Genomic DNA, 20,085 nt, shown 5'->3' on the forward strand with positions numbered 1-20,085 from the left:
TCTCCCACTGCCTTCACTCCTGCTCTCCTCGGAGCACCCGGAAGGGCCTGCCCCCGGGGCGGTGTTCCGAAAGCCTCCCGTCACCGCCTTTCGGACCAGCTCAGTCTCCAGGGCGAGGCCCGGCCCCCGGAGCATTCTCCGCCCTTCCGAAGTTCCTTTTAAACGCCGCCCGGGAGCCTATGCGCGCCGCTTACGTGCGCGTCCCCACAACCTCGGGTGGCCTGTGCTTTGTCTCTGATTGGTCAGAATCCCTGTTCGTCCTCCCTGACGCTCGAGGTCGCTTGCCGAGGCTCCGCCCCCTTCTGAGAGCCCCGAAAACAATTTTAAGATGGCGACGGCAGTGGCGCGGAAAACAATGGGGCCGGGGCCGTGGGGACAGGCCGAGGCCTGAGGTGGGCTGTGAGCGCCGGCCCGGGAGTGGCCGAGCAGGGCAGGAGGAACGCCCGCCGCCGTCTGTCGCAGCGCGAATCCAATTCGCAGCTCGCGGGGCTATGACGCGGCCGTGAGGCGGACGGGGGCCGCCGGCGGGAGCGGAGCCCGCATTACCAGCCGGCCCCGAGAGGCCCGGCCCCGGGCCCGGCCCGTCCAGCCTGCGGCCCATGGTGCTGCCCCCCTGCCCCATGGCGGAGTTCGCGCTGCCGCGGCACAGCGCGGTCATGGAGCGCCTCCGCCGGCGCATCGAGCTGTGCCGGCGCCACCACAGCACCTGCGAGGCCCGCTACGAGGCCGTGTCGCCCGAGCGCCTGGAGCTGGAACGCCAGCACACCTTCGCCCTGCACCAGCGCTGCATCCAGGCCAAGGCTAAGCGAGCCGGCAAGCACAGGCAGCCACCCGCACCGGCCCCGGCGCCCGCCCCAGCCCAGCGCCTGGACACCGCCGACGGCCCCGAGCACGGCCGCCCGGTCTCGGTGAGTAGGGCGGCGGCGCCTCCCGGGGCTGGGCCGCCGGAGAGCGAGGCAGGCAGGTGTCGGCGCAGCCCCTTCTCCCAAAATCGCATCTGCCTGACGCCGGGGCGGGCCGCTTTTAAACTTCCCCAAGTGCCGCAACTCCTTGAGTCCGGCGGAGGGAGGGGAGCATGGCAGGGTACTGGAGCTGTTGTCATCTTCAGGAAATGGACTATAGCATTGCTTTGGGAAAGCATTACCGTAAGAACTTACATTAGGCCCCAGTTGAAGGCTAATGAAGGTCAGCCGGATCGTTTGTCTTCCAGACTTGTATCCGAAATTGTGAGAATTTGATTTTGAAACAGAGCCGCGTTACAGTTGCCTGTAATGTCGGGGTGGTTCTGGCGCAGAATTTTTTAGCCGCATTTATTCAGCAAATGTATATTGGGCCTTTGCTCTTTGCAAGGTCCAGTGCTGCAAGCAGGGTCCGGACTACTTAAATATGAAAATAAATGGGCCTTGAGTTCACCAAATCAAACTGTTCTGAATGGAAAAGTCAGAATCTTTGGAAATCTTAGTAAAATGGATAGTATTCATTGAGTTGCAAAGTGTTTCTTGTTCAGGAGACCCTGAAATTTGTAAGCTGTGATTCCCACAGTGTCGTTCCCTATTACCGTTTTAAGGTCCTATTTAAAATTTCTAGTGATAATAATTTATTGATAAATTATCATACCCTTTCGGTTATCAATTGACAATTTGTAAAATTTCTTGGTAGAGGGTTTTTTCCTCCCTGAAACACATTTCTAAAAGGGGGAAGGAGGCTAAGATTTTTGTTTTCCTGGTGATTTATAGTTTAAAACAAATGTTATTCTAGTTTGTTCTATGTATTTTCTAATTGGCACATTAGTACTTCTCGCCTGGGCTGTTGCAGTGCTCTCACCTAACTAGCCTAAAGTGTGTTCCTTTAGAGAGAGTCTTCCTTCTTCCCTCTCTGAGAAAGGTAACTTCCTAAAACTCTAGTCGTAATGCTAAAAAAACCCTTTGATTGCTTGAAGGGGTGAAGTTCAAACTCTTTGGCTTGGCTTTCTGGGCCAGTCTGACCTAACCCATCTCTCCACATCCCGTCCACAGGTCTTTGCTCTGGTCGAGTTGTTTTTCTCATTCTTACTCACACTAGCCTGGGCTGCTGGACTAGAAGACAATACATGGGTTCAGATCCAGATTTCATTGCTTATTGTATTGACTGGTCAAGTTGTCTCATTCTCAACTTTTCTCGGCCTGTAAATCAAGGGCACGTTTGGCTTCTTAGCCTCAGAGTTCTTGTAAGATTCAAAAGAAATGAGTGTGAATGTGAACGTGTTTCATAGACTGCAAAGCTGCTTGCAGGACCCTCCTCCCCACCCTTCAGAATCCTGCCATCCTTCCTAGAGTTGTACTCAGACTCATCTTTCTCCTCTTTAAAGTAAAGCTCGTCTCTGACCACCCCAGCCCACAGCTGTCAATATCTTTGTCAGAACATTTCACAACCATATTGTCTATGCTATTTACTTTTAGCACATAGTCACAGAGTCCTTTAGGTTGTGTCTTCCCACTGGACTGTAAGCTCTAGAAAGCCAGGAGGGCCTTTGACTCAGAGTGCTGCTGGCATCTTAGGCCTTCAGCACGAGTGTTGACTAATCGATATTAAAGTGGTAGTACTCTACTCAGTAATATATGCTCCTATACTCTAACCTCAAAAAGCAAAATGGCTTTAACTTCATGAGCCACCTTTACTAACAACTCTTAAGGACAGCTTGCAAGAGTACTGATGGTCATTGCAATTTAAGTAAATAATGAAAGCTCGTAAAAAGTCTTGGTTTTACACACATAGTTGCCTTGAACACCTCCTAAAATGTATGTTAAAACCAAAACCAGTTGCTGTCAAGTTGATTCTGACTGATGGCAAGCCCATGTTTTCAGAGTAGAACTGTACTCCTTAGGGTTTGCAGTGACTGTGACCTTTCGAAGCAGATCACCTCTGGGTAAATTCGAACCTCCGGCCGTTTGGTTAGTAGCCAGGTGCTTAACTAGATTTCATTTCTGTTTAAAGTTAGGTTAAGAACTTATACCCTTTATGATTTTTTTTCATCCTGAATCACTGGAGAGAATCTGGGGATGCTTTGGAGAGAAATCAATTTTGAGTGTTAGAACTGGAGTCTGACTTGTCGTTTGTTGCTCTGTGTCTCAGAGCCTGATCAGATGTGCCGTGTTATCTCTTATCATATGACGCGTGTATACTGTGAATTTAAACTTGAGCCTTGAGGACTGTTCTTCCGTGCTCTGCTAGGATGAGTGACCCTTTTCATTTCAGGCTCACAAGTTATTTTAGCTGACTCTTTGGAGTTGTAATGGGGATATAGGAATGGAAAATAGTATCACTAAGAAAACAGTGACATTTTCAGTTTTAGTGGCTCATTCAGTTCTGAGAGGGAGTCATTACGATTTTGGCTTGGAGAGCACAGCTTTTCACAGACAGATGGAGAGGAGGTGTCTCTCAGTCAGTGTTACTTTTAACAACTCTGTACATGTGTTTGATCTCATTAATTTAATATTCTTTTCTTAAAGTTCTTAGTTTTTGCTTTTTCCCTAACTGTGCTGTAATATTGTTAGGCAACCATTTCATCTCCAAACTATCATCAGTAAGCCATTTGTATAACCAAAAAGGGATCAAATTTCTTAATAGATTTCACCTCCAGTTTTTTTTTTTCTCTTCTTAGTATACCCCCCACAGCAAAATATTAACCAGTATCTGCTTACTCTGTTAGTTAGAGATGAATCAGGAAGAGTGCTTTCAGACTTTTATTTCTATTTTAGTTGTCAAGGAATGACCCTGTTAGGTTTTCTTTACATTGTGTATGCTCTTTTTTTAAAAGGTAGTATGCTAATGAATACGTAGGATTGAGGTTTTATTAGGAATGCTAGATTATGTTTATACAAATATTCTATATATAAAAAGTCTTTTTACAGTAGCTTGAACAACACTATAAAAATTTATGTCCATTGTTTTTATCAACCATTGTTACACTTTTGCTACTGAGCAGAGAGGAACTACTACTACTAAGTGGTTGTGATAGTTGACAAAGAAATTTGACAGTTGCATGCCATTCATTCATCATGGAAGTTGTTTTCCTTACTTAGTTTTAGGTGTGTGAAATTTTTCCTTTTTAAACATCTTTTATTTGGAAATAATCTCAAACTTACAGAAAAGCTACACCCATAATACAAAGAGCACCCACATACCCTTCACCCAAATTTACCCCTTGTCAACATTGTGCCCCATTTGCTTTATTATTTGCACACTCTCTCCCTTTCCTTCCTTCCTTCTCTATATCTATCTGTCTGTCTTCCCTCATGCCTCTTCCCTCTCAACTTTTTCTTCTCTGAACCTCCTGAGAGTAGGTGGCACACATCGCAGCTCTCTGCACCCAAACACCCCACTGTGTACCTTCTAAGAGCAAGAAAGTTGCACAAAAGTTTGATAATAATTTTGTGGGAAGAACTTGGAAGAATTCTGCAGATTACCCTAAATAAACCTATTAAATTATTTCCAGGGAGTAAATATTTCTGAACATAAAACATAATATACTGTAATCATGTGGGATAGGTTTTTTTGTTACTTTTGTTTTGATAAAAAAGAGACACATGTGGCTTAGGATCCCATTTCTTTCCATAACATCTGGGACCTTATGCTAGCTCCCTTTTTTCATTTTCAAAATCTCCTTTTCCCCTGAATCCTTCCCATCAGCTTGAAAACGAGTAAATATTCTCCACAATGACCATTCCTTTCTTCCGTCTTTTCTCACCTTCAACCTACTATTCCATACTTCTTCCTTTATTTGCACTTTCCACTTAAATTTCTCATTTACTCATTAGTCCATTGTAACCTGTCTTTTGCCTCTTTTACTCTTCTGAAATTGCACCCTCAAAGAACACTAAGGATAGAATTGCCAAATCCAGTGGCTTCTTAGTCATTGTTCTTCTTGACTTCCTCCTTCTTAAGACTCTTAGGATCTCCTCTCTTTTGACTCTTTCCAGCTTCCTGCTGTCTCTTCTCAGTCTCTTTCCTACTTTCTCTTATTCATTCAGGCAACAAATATTTGCGTGTTTACTTTGGGCCATAGAGTTTTGTAGGCACTTAGGATACAACAGGGAACAAGACAAATTAGGACCCTGTTCTTACAGAGAAAAAAAAAAAATTTTAAATCATAATAAATACTAAGGAAAAAAATTAGAACAGTGACTGACAGCAGCTTTAGACAAGATGGTCTGTCTTGATTTAGGACTGAATGGCAAGAGGCTGTCAGTCAGGTAAAAGTCTGAAAGAGAGAGCATTCCAGTTAGAAGCACAACACAAAGTCTGTGAGGCAGGAATTTTCTTAACTCCCATAAAGAACAGAAGGAATGCCAGTGCAGCTGGAGCAGCCTGGTAAGGAGGTAACTGCTATGAGATGTGGGTAAGCAGGGAGCAGATTGAGTACAGTGGGAAGTAATGGCAGGATTTTAAGTAGAAGCAGTGGGAAGCAACAGCAGAATTTTAAGTAGAGGCGTGAAGTGATCTGATGTATGTTTAAAGATTAATCTGGCTGTGAGGTGAAGGATGCATGGAAGTGGTGTGGGCAAGAGTGGGTATATTTAGGAAGCTTTTGCAGTGGTCTAGGCTTGGTGAGGAAACCCTGGTGGCATAGTAGTTAAGAACTACGGCTGCTAACCAAGAGACTGGCAGTTCGAATCAGCCAGGCGTTCCTTGGAAATTCTGTGGGGCTGTTCTGCTCTGTCCTGTAGGGTCACTATGGTTCGGAATCGACTCGATGGCAGTAGGTTAGTGGGTAGGCTTGGTGGGGGTGCTGGGGCTGGGACTGTGTAGTAGTAGTGGAGATAGAGAGGAGATGGATTCTGGATACTTTGTGAAGGTAGAGGTGACAGGACTTGGTAATGGATTAGGTGGATTGAATATGGGGGTGAGAGGAGTTAAGGGGAACTGCTAGGTTTTTTGTTTGAGAGACTTTGCACACTTTTTGAAATACTGGTGTTCCCTGGTGGTACAGTGGTTAAGAGCTTGGCTGCTATCCAAAAGGTCAGCAGTTTGAATCCATCACCTGCTCCTTGGAAACCTTACGACACAGTTTTGCTTGTACTATGGGGTTGCTGTGAGTTGGAATCGACTCAATGGCAGCGGTGTTTTTTTTTCTTTTCAGTGTTCTCTGGGCTCTTGGCCTGTATCCTTTTTTTCACCTTATTTTTTTCCCCCCTTGGGTAATGTCATTGATTGTTTCATGGCTTTAGCTATCACCTATAACAAGATTCTCCAAACCTCCAGTCCAGCTGTCCCTTCTGAGGTTCAGGTCCATATTTCCAACTGTCCACTGGACATTTCCATTTCCCACATGTCCAAAATGGGCTCTCCCTCTTTCCTACCAAATCTTGAATTCCTTCTGAGTATTTTTCCTAGTCCAGTCATCCAAAGTACAAACCTAGGTGTTATCGCAGGGAGCTATTCACTCCTTTTCTTTCAGCATTCAGTTAGTCATTGGTTGACCCAACATTGAGCTCCTACTTGGAGCCAGGCATAATGGGGAGCAGATGGTAAATGGGTGGTTGCAAAGCAGTGCTGAAGGCTACAAAGCCTGTGGGAATATTGAGGGTGGAATACCTCTTGGGTGAAGTTTGAAAGACTTTAAAGACTTTCAAGGTAGGTCTTAAAAGATTTTTGCCAGATACTTTTCCCAAAGGGTATTAAAACCAATACCAGTTGCCGTAGAATTGATGCCGACTCACACAGCTCCATGTGTATTGGAGTAAAACTGCTCCATAAGGTTTTCAGTAGCCACTTTTTTAGAAGTAGGTCTCTAGATCTTTCTTTTAAGGTGCCTTTGGGTGGACTCATCTGTCAACCTCTGTTAACAGCAGAACATTAACCACCAGCAACTCCCTCCAAAGGGTATTGTGCTCTATTAAGTTGATTCCAATGCATAGTGGCCCAGTGTAACAGTAGAACTGCCCCATAGCATTTTTTAGGCTGTAATCTTTACAAGAGCAGATTGCCAGAAAAGGAATTCTGGTGGTGCAGTGGTTAAACCAATCGATTGTTTACAGAAAGGTCGGTGATTGGAAACCACCAGTGACTCCGTAGGGGAAAAATGTGGCAGTCTGCTTCTGTAGAGATTTACGGTTTTGGGAAACCTATGGGGTCACTATGAGTTGGAATTGACTCAAAGGTAGTGGGTTTTTTTTTTTTTTTTTTTTTTGCTCCAGCAGAGCAGTGGGTTCCAATGCTGATCTTTTGGTTAGCAGCTGAGCGCTTAAGCATTGCACCACCAGGGCTCCTCCAAGGAGTATTAAACCCATTGCCGTTGAGTCAACTCTAACTTATAGCCACCCTATAGGACAGAGTAGAACTGCCCCATTGGGTTTCTCAGGCATGGCTGGTGGATTTGAACTGCCGACCTTTCGGTTAGCAGCCCAAGCACTTAACTCTTGTGCAACCAGGGCCCCCAGAGAGTATTAGGGAACAATAATTTCATGGACTGTTAAAAGAATTCTTAAAAGAAAAAAAAAAGAATTCTAGGGTGGAACAAATTTAGGAGACACTGGGCTAAATTATTCAAATAGTTTTCTTTATTTAGGGCTTCTCTGAACCTTTAACATGGTAATGATACATAGGGATTTGAGCCCTCAAGGGACATCTAATAGGACTTTGGTACCTTTGGGTCAAAAGCACAAAATGATGAAAGTAATTATTTGAATTTGGGGTTTACAATGCCAGAGGTTGAAAGATGAAGCTGGAAAGGTAGGAGCCAAATCATGAAAAGACTGGATTTTATTGGAGGCTGGATATTTGGACTAAATAATTTTGAAACACTGTGAACTCCTCATGTATTTTTAAGTTGACATCTAGAACTTCTCATCCTAAGTTTTTAAACTTAGCAAAATTTATAATGCATTTGTTGTTTTGATCAATTGTGTACTAAATTACTGTAACTCAGTTTATTAAATGAAATATATGAAATAAGAAAGGTATGTAACACAGTCTTGTAAATGCTACATTTTTTGGTATAAATTACTTTAAAAAGATAAGGCAAAAAAAAATCCTATTTATAGTTGTGGGGGATGTAATTTCCAGAGAATTATAAATATTAACATTTAAAAATAAAACACATCACATTAAAAACTGTAGTCAGTGAATTGGAATACCTTAGTGATATGCTGCCTTGCATCAATCACTTGAAGAATAACAGAAATTTTAAAGCATGCTTTTTTCTCCTGGAACTTATATTTCTTTTACACCTGTCCCACATAGTTTTATTTTAACATAATATACCCTTGGAAGTCTTTTTTTTTTTTAAAGCCACTCTATCATATTTCTCTGCAACAAAAATAACTATAAAAATTGAAATAAAAAACTTCTTAATTTACATTGATCTGAGCTTTTTTAAAAATATTTTTTCCTCTTTTTAAAATAATTGATTCATACAGAAGAATATATGTAACATTTAAAGGCTCTGTTACCTACATTTCTTATTTCAATAAATTGAGCTATAGTAATTTAGTACACAACAAATGCACTGTAAATTTCTGTGAGTAATTATTAAGCAAATAGTACAAGTTTATTAGAAATTCTTCCCTTAATGAGATGGATGAGGCTTTTTTTCCCTCAATTAGTTCATATAACCATGGATGAATATTACTTGTTGCCAAAATAAGACAGTTCTCAATTATGTTCTTATTTTTTGTTTTTTACCAGTTTAAGCCCTGAAAAAAACTTGTTCATGTAAATAAGGGAAAGGAAGGAGTTTTGTTATAGCAGTGGTAGTCAGTTCTTTGAAATCTGAGTTGTATGTCAAAAATCACAGAGTGATTTATCATCAAAAATTATTTTACTGATTAGCTGACAACTTGCTTAGGTCCTCCTTCAGTTTTCTTAAAAGGAAAGAATTAGAAACTCTCTCCCTTGCAAAAGGATTTATCGAGTCACTTGCTTTCTTACTGAGAAATCTAACAAAAAGACTAAGTGCGTTAATAATAACTGACATATGGCTGATTTCCAAAATGTGAAACTCATTCCTGCTTTTCCCTCTCTCCATCTCTGACACTAGCCACACGTGGCATTTTCTCCGTCTGCCCCCAGTGGGACAGAGATAGAATGACTCACAGAACTCACAGATACTATACTTAGTTACTCATTTGTCATAACCAGAAAGCATACAAGTGAAGAGATGCATCAGGCAAGGTCTGGGAGAGGTGGTAGCATAAGACCTGCATTGTCCCCAGAGAAGTGCCGAGCTCTCTGTGCATGGATATTCTTACCGCTCCAGGAAGCCCAAAAGAGGAAGCTCCAAAGTTCAGGGTTCTGTAGTCATTGGGACCTAATGCATATAGCGTGATCAATGAATATGCATGATTGATTGTATCATGCCCCCTCCCTATCTGAGGTCTGTTACCAGGGTACGGCCTATGCGGCCCCCACTTACTTACACATATTTAAATGTTGCTATAGGGTCTCTATGAGTTCCTGGCACACAACAACAGCAAATGTTGCCTGGCTGTTTTTAGAAAACAAAGGGACACCTTGATTGCTAGAGAATTCCAAAGGCTATTTTCCCAGAAACTAGAGACAAAGGCCAAACCAAGTTCTTAGTCTCACACACCAAGTCTTATTAGTTGACTGTTGACTAAGTCTTATTAGTTGACTGTTGACTATACCTGTTACTTTTTCACTCAGCGGTACCTTGTGTAACGTAATATACCCAAAATTCATTGGGAAAATAAAAATATTGTTCATTTGAATACACCTTTGCCAATACAGTATTCTTTTTATAAACTGTTTTACTTACTTTATGTTTTTATTAAAACCTTACAGCTGCAGATGTAATTTGTTTAATATATGGGAAATGTCTACCATGTAACCTAATTGGCAAAGCTGGGCTAGGTCCCCAACCTCTGTCAGAACAATCACCACATTGGTCAAATTAATCTCATCGTTGAATGAATCGGCCAAATCAAACTCTGTCAGAAAGTGTTCTGACTTCATATTTCAAGTATACGTAACTAACTACCATATAACTTCTGAATTCTAAGAGAGCTAGACAAATAAAAGAGCATGGAGCCTTGTTATAGTTTGGTTGACTGTCACATAAGGCACATTGTCTTTATATTTCTTACCCATATTCTCTGCTCTCTGGTGGAGCGTTGAGGGTTGGGAAAGTGATGTCTTTAAATGAAAAATATAGTCACTCCTGCCCATTCTGTGGCATATCTGAATTCAGACATCGTAACCCACAGGCCATACTTGGACCACTTTAGGGCTCAGGATAAAATCAGGAGAGTTGTTTTCTTTGGGGGGAGCTGAAAGGAGGGACTGCAGCTGCTTTTAAGAGGTGCTTCCCAGACTTCAATGTGCATATGAAATCACCTGAAGATCTTGTTAAAGTGCAAATTCTAGGTGCAAGGAGGCTGAGATAACAGCATTTTTTTTTTATTAACTTTTATTGAGCTTCAAGTGAACGTTTACAAATCAAGTCAGACTGTCACATATAAGTTTATATACATCTTACTCCGTACGCCCACTTGGTCTCCCCCTAATGAATCAGCCCTTCCAGTCTCTCCTTTCGTGACATTTTTGCCAGCTTCCAACTCTCTCTATCCTCCCATCCCCCCTCCAGACAGGAGATGCCAACACAGTCTCAAGTGTCCGCCTGATATAATTAGCTAGCTCTTCATCAGCATCTCTCTCCTACCCGCTGCCCAGTCCCTTTCATGTCTGATGAGTTGTCTTCGGGGATGGTTCCTGTCCTGTGCCAACAGAAGGTTTGGGGACCATGACCGCCGAGATTCCTCTAGTCTCAGTCAGACCATTAAGTTTGGTCTTTTTATGAGAATTTGGGGTCTGCATCCCACTGATCTCCTGCTCCCTCAGGGGTTCTCTGTTGTGCTCCCTGTGAGGGCAGTCATCGATTGTGGTCAGGCACCAACTAGATTTTCTGGTCTCAGGATGATGTAGGTCTCTGGTTCATGTGGCCCTTTCTGTCTCTTGGGCTCTTAGTTGTCGTGTGACCTTGGTGTTCTTCATTCTCCTTTGCTCCAGGTGGGTTGAGACCAATTGATGCATCTTAGATGGCCGCTTGAGATAACAGCATTTTTTAACCTTTCAGGTGAGGTGGTATTATGGATTGAATTGTGTCCGCTAGAAATATCTGTCAACTTGGCTAGGCCATGATTCCTAGCATTGTGTGATTGTCCACCATTTTGTCATCTGATGTGATTTTCCTATATGTTGTAAATCCTACTTCTATGATGTTAATGAGGCAGGATTCAGTCTACAAGATTAGGCTGTGTCATAATTTCTTTTGGTATATAAAAGAGAGAAGCAAGCACAAAGACGGGGGACCCAGCAGAGCTGGAAGCAGAGCGAGTCCTTTGGACCTGGGGTCCCTGGGCTGAGACACTCCTACACCAAGGGAAGATTGATTACGAGGACCTTACCCCAGAACTGACAGAGAGAGAAAGCCTTTCCTGGAGCTGGCACCCTGAATTCAGGCTCCTAGCCTCTTAAACTGTGAGAGAATAAACTTGTTTGATAAAGCCATCCACTTCTGATATTTCTTTTACAGCAGCACTAGGTAGCTAAGACAGGAGGTCTGCCGTGTACATGGAGCAGCCATCTTGAGATGATGCCTTCAGCTGTCTCTGCAGCATTACATACATGATGGTCTTTCTTGGGATCATGGCGTCCAGTCATGTTTGCATTGGTTTGAGTATCCTAGCTGATCAGGAGAGGCTTTGTCAAAAGAAAAATTTAAAACAATCAGACTTTTTAAATAACTTGTCATTTAATCCTAACAGCAGTCTCATAAAGTAAATATTGTCATGCCCAACTTTACATGAAAGGAAACTGAGACTCAGAGGTTAGCCTGCGAAGGTTGCCAGCTAAGAATTCAACCCAAAGTTCAATACCGAAGCCTTTTGTCTTTCCATTGTATTAGGGCATTTAGCGTCTGCCAACGAGGTCATACATGGGAAAGAGCTTTATAAAAATTGGAAGTTCTTTTTAGAAATAAATTGCTAGTTAATGTGTTATGTAGGATAGACCAGTGGTTTTTAATCAGATATACTCCCTGTGCTGGTAAGATATCCGTATCAGAATTACTTGGGGTACTTTTTAACTATGCATTTCCCTGCCTACTGATGCCCTCCATCCTTCACCGCTTCTCCCACTTTTCTCCCCTATTGCTGCTTGAATGAGTTGCTATCATTAACGGGAATAGGTCCTGTCCTTTAGTTGCGTTGGGATAGATTAAATGATTGGTCTCAGTTCTTCATTCCCTAGGTCATATTATACACTCACACCTTTACCATGGCTTCATAGTAGGCAGAGTATACTTACGCCTTGACTTTGTTCTTGGCTGTATAACTTGGTTGGGCCAGTTGAAATGTTAGAGAGGTAAGAGAATATTCTATGTCCATGAAACAACAATAAAAAACATTCAGAAGGCAAGACCTTGGAAATTTTATATGTATCTGTGTGTATATATGTAACATATATTACGTATATATGAAAAACTATACATATGAAACAGAGAAAATCTCCCAAAAAGTAAAGAAAAGAGAACCGTTGGAAAATAGAAAAGAAAATTAGCAGACCAGTGTAGGAGGTCCAACATCTGAATAATAGAAATTGTAGGAAGAGAGAATACAGGGTAGGAAATGAATAATAAAATAATTTGAGAAATATTTCCAGTACTGAAAGGCATGAGTTGCCAGATTAAAGAGGGCACATTGTATGCCCAGCACTAGGGATGAAAATAGACCCACATCAGTCAGGAAATTTTAGAACACTGGGTTTAAAGATTCTACAAGCTTTCAGTGGGAAGGTAAACCCGTCACTGTTGAGTTGATTCCAACTCATAATGACACTAAAGGACAGAGTAGAACTGCCCCATAGGGTTTCCAAGGAGTGCCTCGTGGATTCGAACTGCCGACCTTTTGGTTAGCAGCCGTAGCCTTCATTGCTGTGACACCAGGGATGGGAGGTACTAGGTCACGTTATCTAGAATTAGAAAGTTTTTGGGCGTCACATAGCAACATAGGAAATAAGACAATGGAACAGTACCTTCAGATTTCTGAAGGAAAATGATTATCAATCTGGTATTCTATATGTAGAGCCCTGGTGGCACTGTGGTTAAGTGTTCAGCTGCTAACTGAAAAGGTTGGCGATTCAAACCCACCAGCTGTTCTGCAGGAGATAGCTGTGGCAGTTTGCTCCTGTAAAGATTTACAGCCTTGGAAACTATGGGGCTGTTCTACTTTGTCCTGTAGCGTCACTCTGAGTCAGAATGAACTTGATGGCAATGGTTTGGTTTTTTGCGGGGGGGAGGGGAGTTATTCTGTATCTAGCTAAACTATACAACAAGAGTATTGAATAAAGTCATTTTCAAAGATTAAAGGTAAAAAAAAAATAACTGTCACATACCTTTCTTAAGAAGGTTCTGGAGGGTGAAAGAGTAAATCGAGAAAGAGGAAGACATGAGATATAAGAAATGGGAGACCCAACAGGGCAGAGATGGGAAGAAAATCCCTTGGAGGGTGGTGACAGGCTGTCCGAGGATGACAGCCCTGCACCAGTGTGAAGGACAACTGAGCCATCCTGTAGCAGTGTGACCCAAGGGACTAGCTGTCATCACCAAGAACCCACATCCGTGGAGCAATCTTTTTCACCCAAGGATCGGAAGCCGGGGAGAGCTGGGCCCAAATTCCCATCTGCACTTGGCTTGTCTTGGCCATGTGCTGATGAGGGTTTCTCCCTCCATGCTTCTCTGAGGACATGCATATCCCTCTCAGAAGTTTCCGGCTGCCCCCCTGAGAGCTAGAGGTAGGCAGGCTGTGGTGAGCCTAAATGGGCTTAGAGACAGAAAATGCAGAGCAGCCCACTCCCTCTGACCGTATTTCTGATGTTTGTAAAGTACCTGATCCATACATCACCTCTGCGGAGCCCCGTGTTTCCAAGACTCATGTGTGACCTTGCTCACGGCTTCTGCAGAAGAGCCTTGTCACCTTCCAGAGAAACGGAGGTCAGACTTGGGCACAGAGAGAGACTCCATCCATCTCACTCCTCCTGGAGCCTCCACCCAGAGGGCTTACACAGTTGGTGTGTGCTCGTGTTCCTTTTTCAAATCTAGACACTATCCTTTATGGATAGAGAATGTGAGGGTGGTAGAACTGTACAAAAAAAAAAAGCAATTAACACAAAATCAGGATAGTTGTTATCTCTAGGGGGAGGTGAAGAGAGGGGATGCTCCTGCTTGTGAGGAGTATTTCTCAGATTTAATAAGCATATGATTTACCTGGAGATCTTGTTAAAATGCAGATGGAGGCCAGGGCTGAGAGTCGCCATTTTTTTAACCTTCTAGGTGATACTGATTCTTCTGGTCAGCACCACACTTTGAGTACTGAGGTTCTGAAGTATGGTTCTTTTGTTTATTGAGCAGTGGGTACACAGTGCTCATTTTATTATTACTCTGTACTGTTATATACATGCATGTGTTATGCCTTCCACAGCAAAAAAATTTCAATTGCAAAGATAAAATAGAAGGGTACATAGATGCTGCAGTAAACCTGGAGAGGTAAGTGGGTCAGATCATGAAATCTTTGCACACTATGCCAAGGAGCCTGCACGTGATTCTTTCCGTGTACCGTAGAAAGCCAGTTATAGGATTTAAATAATGGTAAATGAGAGCACGTTTGTGCTTTAGATCATCTTTGCAGTGGTATGGAGGACAGACGGGGTGGGAACAGGTGGTAGAGAAAGGCTGGTAGCAGGGAAACCAGTTAAAATGCTATTATATTGCTCTAGACAAGAAATGGTTAGGAGGAACTAGAAAGTTGCAGTGTGGAAACAGAAGGAAAAGGCCAGATTCCGGAGTTACTGAGGTGGTGACATGAACAGGATATGGTGATTGAGGGTGGGGAGAGGGTGCCAGGGGAATCAGGGATGACCAGGAGTGCCTGGTTTGTGTGGTTCCGTTCACTAAGCTCGGGTCCAGAGAGCCCTTACCTTGCCTGGGGCTGTAGATAAGTTGGATTTATTAATGTGGGCATCATTGTGGCAGAAAAGTAGTAGCGTGACGTCAGCAAAGCTAATCCCATAGCCCCAAGTCTACAAAGGTGTAGAGCAGCAGCCCCTTGGGAACCTTGTCTGAGGTGCAGTTAGTGTTGTACTGATCCATTAGGATTTCCTTCTCACATAGGCTTTTAGATTGTGTTTCAGCTCGAGAGCATAACCTTTCTAAAGTTTTATCCTAAGTTTTTTTTATTAGAGAAACCTTAGAATTTGTCTTAGGCTGAGTTCTTTAGAGAAGCACAATCAGTGAAGTGTATATAGAGAGAGGCAGTAGGTTTGCTGGCTCACTGGCTGTGGAGGCTGATGAATCTAAGATTGGCAAGTAAGATGGCAGGCTGCTGGCTCAAGTCCCAAGAAAGAGATTTCACCTGATGGTGAGCCAAATGCAAGATCTGGAGTAGAGCAAAAGCCAGCAAGCTTTGCAAAAAAGCCCATGCTTATATTGGATGTAGGCCACACCCCCAAGGAAACTCCCTTTCAACTGATTGGCTGCTCATTGCAGATCTCATCATGGAGGTAATCGCATTATATCAGATCTCTTCATGCAAGTGATTACATCATTACATAACTGACCAACTACCTACATCAGAACTGCCAAACCCCTGAGAATCATGGCCCAGCCAACCTTAACCATCACAGAATCCATTTCATAAGTTTGGTTCTGTGGTACAACAATACAACATGAGTACATGTGTGCAGACTGGAGAACTTTTGTATATTCTGCCTACTGTACCAGCCCTGTGCTTTATTATAGCAGGCAGCGTATTACCCCAGCTGTAGCACAGCTGCAGGTGGATGTTTGCAGCTCATGTTCTCGCACATATTCTCTGTACCTTCAAGGATTGTTAAGATATGAGCAGCTGTCTGTCCGATGCTTACCCCAGGCCTCCCACACACTGACATCGTTTCTGAGCTAAAGTCGCCTCTGATTATCTTCCTCTTCACACTACTTAATCTCACCAAGCTTTGGTTGCCTTACCCGTAAAATTGTGGTAACAATACCTGCTTTGCAGGGCTTTCCGCCTGGCACAGAATAGGTGTTCATAAATGGTAGCTTTTACTTGTTTAGGAAGGAGCCCTGGTGGTGCAATGGTTAAGCACTTGGCTGCTAACCAAAAGGTTGAAGGTTTGAACCCGCCAGTGGCTCTGTGGGGAGAAGACCTGGTGATCTGCCTCCAGGCTAGGAGATCGTATGGTGCAGTTCTGCTCTGTCCTCCAGGGTAGCAGTGAGTTGGAATTGGCTCAACAGCACACAACGGCAACACTGGTTTAGGAGATTTCCTCTTTTTTTTTTTTTTTTCCTTTTTAATGTTTGTTGTTTTTAATCTCCTGATTATTAATTTATGGATTTCTGCCGGAAGAGCTGGCCATCCTCTTTACTGGATAATGATGATGACTCCAGTACCACGCTGGGTGCTGAAGAGACAGATAAGTGAGGCCGAGACCTGGCCTCACAGCTAATGGAGTCAGATGTAAAGACTGTCTAACCCTGTGCTGTGTTATGAGCGCCACAGTGGAAGGTGGCACAAAAAGCCAGGGGCAGTTGGGGGAGCCAGTGACACACTTTGTAGCCACCTTTGGAAATTGAGGAAGACTCTGTGTTGTCTATTGTCGAGTGCCAGGGGATGCCCACCACCCCCCTTAGCCTGTGTATCCACAGCCCTCCTCCCCACAGTTGGCTGGTCTAAGAGTCCACTAGGACAGTGTTGGCATGCCCAGCCTTGCTAATACCAGCTCATATCACTTACTGGGCGCCTTAGGCCACACCTGATCTTCCACCACATCCACAGCCAATCCATCTTGTCAGTGCCACCTTCAGATGTATCCAGAATTTAGCCACTTCTCACTACCTCTTCCACTACCACCCTGGTCTAAGTCATCTTCATTTCTTTTTCCTGGATTGTTGTTAGTTGCTATTGAGTTGATTTTTGACTTACAGCAACTCCATGTGATGGAGTGGAACTGCCCTATGGAGTTTTCTAGGAGCCCTGGTGGCACAGTGGTTAAGTGCCAGGCAGCTGACTGAAAGGTTGGTTGGTTCGAACCCACCAGCTGCTCCTTGGGAGAAAGATGTGGCAGTATGTTTCCATGAAGATTTATAGCCTTGGAAACCCTATGGGGCAGTTCTCCTCTGTCATATAGGGTCACTGTGAGTTGGAATAGACTCGACGGCAATGGGAAGTCTTTACAGGAACAGACTGCAGGGTCTTTCTCCCGCAGAGCCCGTGGGTGGGTTTAAACCATCAACCTTTCCTTTAGCAGCTGAGCGTTTACTGTTGTGCCTCCAGGGCTCCTTTTCCTTGGATGATTGCCTCCTAATTTTTTTTTTTTTTAGTTAGTTCCTGGTGGCGTAGTGGTTAAGTGCTACAGCTGCTAACCAAGAGGTTGGCAGTTCGAATCCACCAGGCGCTCCTTGGAAATTCAATGGGGCAGTTCTACTCTGTCCTATAGGGTCGCTATGAGTCGGAATCGACTCTGCAGCAGTGGGTTTGGGTTGTTTTTTTTTTATTATTATTTCCCTTTGTGACCCTAGCCCTCTTACAGGCTGCTATCAGCACAGCAGCCAGAGAGATCTTGTTCCTCTGCTCAGACCCCCTTCACCGGTTTTCCATTTCACTTGAGGAAAAGGCCAGCCCTTAACCATGGCCCACAGGCCCTACGTCGTCTGGAACACTGCTCCTTTCTGCACACTTCCCTTCCCCCAATCTCCCCTCTGGCACCATCTCTTCATGCCCTTCCCCCCTTTGACTCCTTCACCTTCGCTGGTCCTCAGACACCAGGCATGCTCCCACCTCAGGACCTCTGCACTGTCTTTCTCTGGGCCTGATAGCTGACTCTCATCTCTTACAGATTCTTGGTCAAACTTCACACACTCAGGGAAGCATTTCTGGAGCCCCTTACTGATCGTCATAAGCCCCACAAACTCCCTTTCTTTCTCTGCTTCATTTTTTCTAGAGTTTATTTTCCCAGCTAGGCTCCATGAGGGCAAAGATTTTTGTCTGTTTTGTTCCCTCTTGTATTCCCAGGGCACAGATAGTGGCTGGCTCAGTGTAGACTCTCAGCAGATTCTTACTGAATCAAAAGAGTGAGAGAATGAAGAGTTTACTAGGAGAAAGGAAGGACAAGGCTAAGTATTTCAGTCAGAGGATTCAACATGAGCAGGGTCCCAAAGGTACCTCATACGTTGAAGAAGTTCCAGGTTACTGACACATGGAGAAAGATGAGGCTGGAAGAAAGGAAAATCAGAGTGGGCTGTGAGGAGCTTGCTGCCAAAACCCAGACAGGAGCTCCGGGGTGCTTCTTTTTGTGTTCCATGCTGTCCTGAAAACTTATGTCTCAGGCTAGTTTCTAAATCTGTGCAGTCCAGTACAGCTGCCACCAGCCACATAGAGCTGTTAAACTCTTGACATGTGGCTAGTCCACACTGAGATGTGCTAAAAGTGTACAGTGCACACTGGGTTTTGAAAACTTAGGATCAAAAAAGAATGTAAAATATCTCTATTTTTATATTGATTACATGTTTATATGATAACATACTGGATTAAATAAAATTTGTTATTAAAATTAACTTCACTAGTTTCTTTTTATTTCTAATAGGACTGTAAGAAAATTTTTAATTGCATATTTAGCTCACATTTGTGGCTGGCATTATATTTGTTAGTGCTGTCCAATGATAAGCAGGTTTTTACTGTAGTGGGTTTAGCACTTTATTAGACACTCTTTAATGTCCTGTTCGGTCTGTGGAATTCTTGTCTCATTGTCACTTCACAATCATAGGACATGCGGTGGGGTTAATTACTTTTATGTGTGGCCTTTCCAGCCATGAGTTTGTAACTCCAACCCAGGTGATTGTGTGATAGGGTAATTGTGGCTGACCAAGCGAATCGGTCAGTTTTGCCTTAAAAGAAAGCCAAATCCAAAGCAGGGAGGAGCCCACCACCACCAAGGAAGGAGAGACCTGGCAACAGAGACCTGGCAGCTGGAGATGGCACATTGAGCTTCCCTGCCCATGGAGAGAGAAAGCTGAGTGCCTTTGGGCAGAGACTCAGGAGAGGCCTGCCTGTGAGCACAGCTGGGAAGAGGCTGTCCTGATGGAAAAACTGTATCCTTAGTGTTCTTGAGACTGAATTTTAACTGCTGCTTCCCTAATGAGGAAACCCTGGTGGCGTAGTGGTTTAAGTGCTACGGCTGCTAACCATAAGGGTCAGCAGTTCGCCAGGCGCTCCTTGGAAACTCTGTGGGGCAGTTCTACTCTGTCCTATAGGGTCGCTGTGAGTCAGCATCGACTCGATGGCACTGGGTTTGGTTTTTGGTTTGGTCCCTAATAAACTCAATGGTTGTGAGTCTACTCTGAGGTCTCTGTGGCCATTGTAATGAATTATTGAACCCAGTAGAGAGTGCTGTTGGAGGGACAGTTGGTATCAGAATTGGTAGAGATGGCCGAGAGATCAGGCTTACCTGGCCTCCATCTTATGGGAGTCAGCCTTGTGCTGTTGATCCTTGGTTTTTCTTCCCCCTGGTGAAGTTGGAGGAAGTCAGACACTGCCTCCGAGCCATTTTTACAGGGCAGAAAAGTTTATAATAACTACAGTTGATTCACCTAAATCCCAGATACTGATATTTCATGGGTGGCACAAACAGTTAAGCTATTACTAGCTGAAAGGTTGATGGTTCAAATCCATCCAGGGGTGCATTGGGAGATAGGCCTGGCAGGCTGCTTCTGAATGGTCACCGCCTTGAAAACCCTATGGAGCAGTTCTACTCTGCACACATGAGGTCACCGTGGGTCAGAATCAACTTGCCAGCAACTAACAACAATAATTTCTTAGGAGAGAGGTGGATGTGTATGTTTTGGGGGCCGGGGTCCTGCCTGCTCTACTTTCTCTCTGACCTCTGACAATCTCCTTTCTATATTCACTACTGTTAAATCGTTCTTTCTAATTAAACCATTCTTGCTAATAATAGTTATCTTGACAATTTTAGTACTTTTTTAATTTTTATTACTCTCTGCTGCATTTGATAATATTTGACATCTTCCTCCTTAACTTC

General features: G+C 43.6%; 1 protein-coding gene across 1 annotated transcript in view; it reads left to right on the plus strand.

Annotated features, from left to right (window-relative positions):
• Window positions 1-293: 293 nt before the first annotated feature.
• MAML1 (mastermind like transcriptional coactivator 1) overlaps window positions 294-20,085 on the plus strand; it is a 48,183-nt gene continuing 28,391 nt past the window's right edge. Inside the window, exon 1 of the mRNA XM_049874543.1 lies at window positions 294-908. Coding sequence (XP_049730500.1) covers window positions 600-908 — 309 coding nt within the window. The 5' untranslated portion in view covers window positions 294-599. The remainder of the gene's footprint in view (window positions 909-20,085) is intronic.

Source organism: Elephas maximus, chromosome 2 (assembly GCF_024166365.1).
Source record: "Elephas maximus indicus isolate mEleMax1 chromosome 2, mEleMax1 primary haplotype, whole genome shotgun sequence".
Classification (NCBI taxonomy): Eukaryota; Metazoa; Chordata; class Mammalia; order Proboscidea; family Elephantidae; genus Elephas; species Elephas maximus.